The following is a 6,000-nucleotide window of genomic DNA, read 5'->3' as shown; positions in this document are numbered from 1 at the left end:
TTCGATCGCATTGATATACCTCTGTTATTGTTTAAATTGCAAAAATTTGGAGTTAAACCTATCTTTCTAAAATGGCTGGAGTCTTATCTAACTGGTCGTAAACAAATTGTTAGATTCAATGGGAAACAAGGCGATCCCATATCAGTCACTTCTGGAGTCCCCCAAGGCTCGCATCTCGGCCCACTTCTTTTCATCATGTTTGTTAATGATATTTCATTTGTACTCCAGAATGTAAAAATTCTTATGTATGCAGATGATATGAAACTCTTTCTGGAGATCAAAGAAGTTAACGATATCGAACTATTTCAGGAAGAAATCAATAAATTCTACATCTGGTGTAACAAAAGCCTGTTACAATTGAATATTGGAAAATGCCACTCTCTCACTGTAAGCAGGAAGCGTAACACCCCTACAAGTTCAATATACTTAGGATCCCAAGTAGTCGGTAGGTGCGAGAATGTAAGAGACTTGGGGGTCATCATAGACTCCAAGCTCACATTTATTCCACATAACAACTTTATAATAGGAAGAGCTAGGAGCATGTTAGGGTTCATCAAACGTTTTAGTCTAAATTTTCAAGATCCATATACATTAAAAACGTTATACAATGCCTATGTCCGATCCATCCTTGAATACTGCAGTGTGGTTTGGTCACCGTTCGCTTCCTCTCGACAAAACTTGATTGAATCGGTCCAAAAGCAATTTTTATTATTCGCCCTTCGAAAATTAGGCTGGACACAATATCCCCTTCCGTCCTACGAGGCCCGTTGCAAGCTAATAGACATGCAAACATTAAAAGAACGCCGCGAATTTGCTAAGGTATCTTTTGTTAACGATTTGGTCTCTCAACGCATTGATGCACCAGAAATTTTGTCTAAGCTAAATATATACGTACCATCCCGACAATTACGAAACAGAGAACTATTTGCAACGAACCAATACCGTACCGATTATGCTAGATTCGGACCTCTTAATCAAATGATGGCAAGTTATAACAAACATTCTGAATCTATTGATCTAACAATGTCAAAGCCAATGCTTAAAAATTATTTTAAATCCAATCACCGGTAATTTTTGTTGTTAGTTTTGTTTTTATTTTTTGTTTAACTGTTTTAATTTAAACTAGAAATAAGTTATCTCTAAGTTTGTACATGGTCTACTTGTTTGACGACAATAAATAAATAAATAAATAAATAAATAAAAGTAATATGTATCAATCGCTAATTCTGATAAACCAAATCGTTCAGCTACCCATAGAAGGGTTAATCTACTTAATACTTGGTGAAAAGACATCCAAAGCAAGGTCAACGTTCTAGCGTGCCTTTGGAGTACGATTGAGCACGCGACCACGAAACGCAGCAGAGAATTTAAAAAACAAATAACAACCACTCGAAAACACGTTAATGCACCCGGCTTTTGGCTTGTTTCTCCGGGTCGGGAATTCCCTATTTTCCACGCACATACACACACACACACACACAGCCCAGCACGTTCGCCGCATGCGTGCATCATGAAATAGCAATTTTCTTAATATAACGCCAATTAGACACTGAGATAAGGGTTGGTGCGATGAATTGCATTAGCCTAATCGAGCCCCTTCGCCGTGCGGTGTTATGCAGTCTTGTTTTTTTTTCTTTGGTGGCGCCCTCTTTTACCTCCAATCCGTTGGCCCCGGGGACCTCCGGCATCCACGTGTGCTTCCGATTGACGTGTGCGTTTGCATAAGTTTGGGGAATACCGGGGTCAGCTGCGAGAATCTATTGGCGTCTCGAAACAATCCGCACCGCACCGGTGGAAAACGAAGGGAGGAACGTCACCACCTGCAGCCACCATCTACACACATGCGATATCCGCCTCCGAAACGGGAGTCTCGGGGCTTTCCCGGGTGCAATTTCTTTGTTGTCGACGCGGGGAAGATTCCCCGGCAGCAGGTGAGCGCGAACAAATAATCATAACGAACGAAAAGTGTAGCCGTGATGTTCTACAACGCCTCAGGCCGAGCCCATCAAGATGGACATGCTCTAGATCGTGTTTAGCGATTGTGGCGTACTAAGTAGTGGCCAGCTTCACCTAACAAGATCCTAATCGCGATAGTTTTAATCGCGTCTCTGGGCGATTGCGTGAGAGAGAGAGAGCGGGGGGGAGGGCGAACAGCTCGATTAGCACGTTGGACGTAGACGACTATAAAGCCGGCCGGCTCTGGCCAAACGGACCTTACAAATTGGTGGAAGCGATAGTGTTCACACCGGTTCGAGTCCGTTTAGTAGGAACAGATCGATTACCCGGGTCTGGTCACGAACAGGACCAATTTGTGAAGATCTCATTGAAATATTTTAAAATAGTCATCAACAAATGGTTGTAAGTAAAACTAACACTTAAAAATAATCCAAGCGACGAGCCGTATCAGTTTATAAATTGAGCAAATTGTCTTGTGTTTACGCAACTGTTGCTAGTTAGATTAATGATCGTTTAATGCAAAATCTTCTATTAAGTGGTAACCCCAAGCAAAACACTAATCGCTAATATATTTTTTCTTCCACAGGATTTCACGATCATCGGTGTGACAGCTTGAGATTGACGGTTTCCAACACCCCTCCCAAGCGACCACTTAGTGAACGAACCTAAACGTAGGAAACTTAGTTCTCCCCATTTCCAACGTGTTACTTGTAGAAGTTGTGCGTGTGTGCATTTGAGGTGTTCGAATTCTCCATCCTTCGATCAAGTAGAAACGTTGTGTTTGTGGAGTGAAAGTGTTAGCAAAAATCCCGTTGTGCACACAGTGGTGCATAAAAAATAACCGATCATACCTGTTCTAGTTTTCGGTCATATAATTGTGGCAACCGATTGCGTTTAAGTGACCAAGGGGAAGGAAGAAAGAGATTAGAAAGCCCCCCCTGCCTCCGAAACGCCAAATAATGCCCATCCACAGCAGAATGAAAGATCGGGTAGCAGTGTCGAAAGTGTCGAATCGAGCAGAGGATAACGCGACGGTCAAGTGCCGTGTGTAAAGCGTGCGGTGTCTACATAGCTCGACTATCAACTGGTTGTTTGTGTGTTTATATTCCACGCCTTGCGTTCATTCGAGCAGTTGTGCGTTGCTACTTTTTTTGTTTTCTTTAGCTTTCGAGCACCGAGCGTTTGGGCCCGCGTTGTGTCGCCGCGTGAGACAGAGTGACCGAGCGGAAAATCATGAAGAAATCAACTGACATGCGTCACTATCGATCAGCGAAGAAGTTTAAATTATTGCCCAAAATCCGAGCCAGTCCGCGCTACCGGGAAGCACCTTAAGGAGTGGAGGTGGTGATGAACGTCGCGAACCGGAACGAGTGGAGATCCGCGGTTGCGTGTCAGTTGTGGTGAGCGTATTCGATTGTATTATTTTTATTTTTGCGAACGTTCCCCTCGCGGAACAACGGCGTGTAGACAGTGGAGACGTGAAGGAGAGGCAAGGGAAAAAAATCGAAATCCTCCTCCAGGGCAGGAGTTCTGGAAAATCTTGTGCGGGAGGAGACAGTAGCAGCCAGTATTCGGGAGAACGAGGTCTACACTAGAAGTGTCTCGTTGTTTTAATTTGACGTTGGACAATACAGAAGTCCCCCAGGCGTTCCCAGCGATCTCTTGAAGAGCAGAAGAACTCGAAGGATCTCTCAAACACGAGAACACGCTTCCACCCTCGAGCAGGAAAAGCAAACACAGACACACAGAATTCCTGAGCAAAGGAACCAAGCAGCTGTGTGCGATAAGAGATAAACATAAACAACACACAACAAACTACAATAGCAGTCAAACTGACGAGACGCCATGTACTTACGCAAATGGAGTCCAGTAAAATATTTGATGTACCTTTGGCTAGCAATTCTGGTTTGGATGTTCGCTCGGTGTGATACCGCCGCCACGATGCACCTGGCCCCGCCACCGTTTGCAAGCAGTGGCCACCAGGGCACCTCCACCGGTGGTCACTCCAGTAGCATTAGCAGCAGCAGCAGCAGCAGCATTAGCAGCAACAGCAACAGCATTAGCAGTAGTGGTAGATATGTTAGTGATAGCAGTAGGACACCAACTAGCATTAGTAGTCGGGAACCGCTGACGGGCGGACAGCTGGCGGTGGAAGGATTGTCCGGTGGTCCAATACCACCCCGGTTATACGGCGGGCCGTACACGAGACCGGCGCAACTACCACTACTGCCCCTGCCACTGGTGGATATGGGCAGCAGCGCGAGCTCCATCCCATGGATGACGTCCGCCACCCGGGAGCCACTTCCGGCCGGAAGTGCTCTGCGGCGCACCGGCGGCAACCGATCGAACCTCAGGGAGCACCACCGCGGGAGTGGGCCACCGAACCAACCAAACCAATTGCACCAAATGTTCACCACGGCCAGAGCGGGAGCAACCGATGGCGAAGGTACTCCACCATCCGCCAGAGGGAAGGACCGAAGGAGCGATCCGCGAGAGGTGTCGATAGCCGACGGCAGTATTAACGGTGACCAGCAGGATCGCGATATCGAAGACGCGGCCGAACGATCGCTGCAGCTCCGCTGGGCGCTGCAGATGCGCCAGAAGGCGGAACGTCGCCGGCTACACCGGAGACGTTGGCGAGCGGTCGGGCCGGACTCGTCCGCTAATCGCAATCGGCGCGATTCGGCGGTGCCGGGTACGAGGCAGCACCCATCGATACGACCCGGGCAACGGCGAAACGGGGCCGGCGGGGGCGGTGGACAGCGACGGTACTGTTCGGCACGGGATCCAGCCACGCTGGCGTTCGAGGCACCAATCGTGTGCGAGGCGAAGGTTAAGTCGATGAGCGACCGGAGACCGATCTTTGCGGCCACCTTCGAGATCCTGTCACTGCACAAGCTGCCGGCGAAGGGACGACCGCTGCGAGGGTTAACCGTGCGGTTGCAGTTCAATTTGACCACCACCAACGACTGCGACATCTTTCGGGGGAAGTTCCGCGAGCGAGGGTTCGTGCGCGAGGAGCTCGAGCTAGGCAAGGTGTACTTCCTGTTCCTGAAGCCGAACGTGCGCTACACCAACTTCACTATCCTCGGCCAGCCGATACGGAAGACCAAGCGGTCCGAGAGCGGGGTGCTGCAGGGCGTCAATCCAAATTACGGTGAGTGAACTAATCTAGATCCTACTAAATTCTTGCGCAATTTTCAGTTTGCGATCACCTCCAATGAAATATTGTTTAAAGAAATGATACCCTTCGTACCCAAAAGTATGTACAGAGTACACCTGTAATTGAGTATCTTACTTATTGCCCGGTTTCTGAAGATATTATATGCGTGTTGACCGACACAAGGTCTACACAATTATTGCTGTACCTTACTGCCAAACCATCCAAGAGAAATTTTTTGTTGCTACGATAGGGAAAAGAAGGAAGGAATACGTGCAGACTTTAGAGGGTCTAAAACGTTGAAATTCGACTTGATCAAGATTAATTCATGGACAGGTCGGGTTAATGCTTTTTTCTGTTTTTTCCATTGTTGTGACAGTTGGTTTAACAAGTGTTCATACAATCATACTTGTGTTGGTCTGTTTCATGCGCAGCCTTCCTCCAGAACATATTCCGAACGTCTCAATTTCTTACTCTGTTGATGAAACATCCCAAATACAAAATCGGAACATGAGCGCCGGGGCTCACCACCTGGACGGCGTGGGTTCAAATCCCAACCGAGACCGGACCCTCCCCTGTTCGAGTGGACTGAATATCCACGTACACAAAGGGAAAAAGTCTTGTAAGCCATCACGATTATTATCCAAAAATATTAATGACAGTAGTCCAAAACTCTTGGTTTCGAAAGGATGGAACATGAATCCTCTTGGTCACTATGATACGACCAAAATCAAGTAAGAAAATGGTTCCTCACGAGCAACGTTCTCCCAGAAGAATGCAAAGAACGCCACAAAGGCTGTTCGGACCGACTTTAACCGACTTTTTTTTGGCTTAAAAATAATTGAAAACAAAAATCATCGTACCTGTCAAAGATATTCCCAAGG

The 6,000-nt window shown here is 47.0% G+C and overlaps 1 protein-coding gene across 1 annotated transcript in view; it reads left to right on the top strand.

The window, feature by feature from the left end:
• Window positions 1–3,801: 3,801 nt before the first annotated feature.
• Window positions 3,802–6,000, top strand: part of LOC131262619 (protein vein) — a 29,454-nt gene continuing 27,255 nt past the window's right edge. The window contains exon 1 of the mRNA XM_058264666.1: window positions 3,802–5,113. Coding sequence (XP_058120649.1) covers window positions 3,802–5,113 — 1,312 coding nt within the window. The remainder of the gene's footprint in view (window positions 5,114–6,000) is intronic.

The sequence above is a fragment of the Anopheles coustani genome, chromosome 2 (genome assembly GCF_943734705.1).
Source record: "Anopheles coustani chromosome 2, idAnoCousDA_361_x.2, whole genome shotgun sequence".
In the NCBI taxonomy this organism is placed as follows: Eukaryota; Metazoa; Arthropoda; class Insecta; order Diptera; family Culicidae; genus Anopheles; species Anopheles coustani.
Note: the sequence above shows the minus strand (reverse complement) of the source record. Positions and strands in the feature narration are given on the sequence as shown.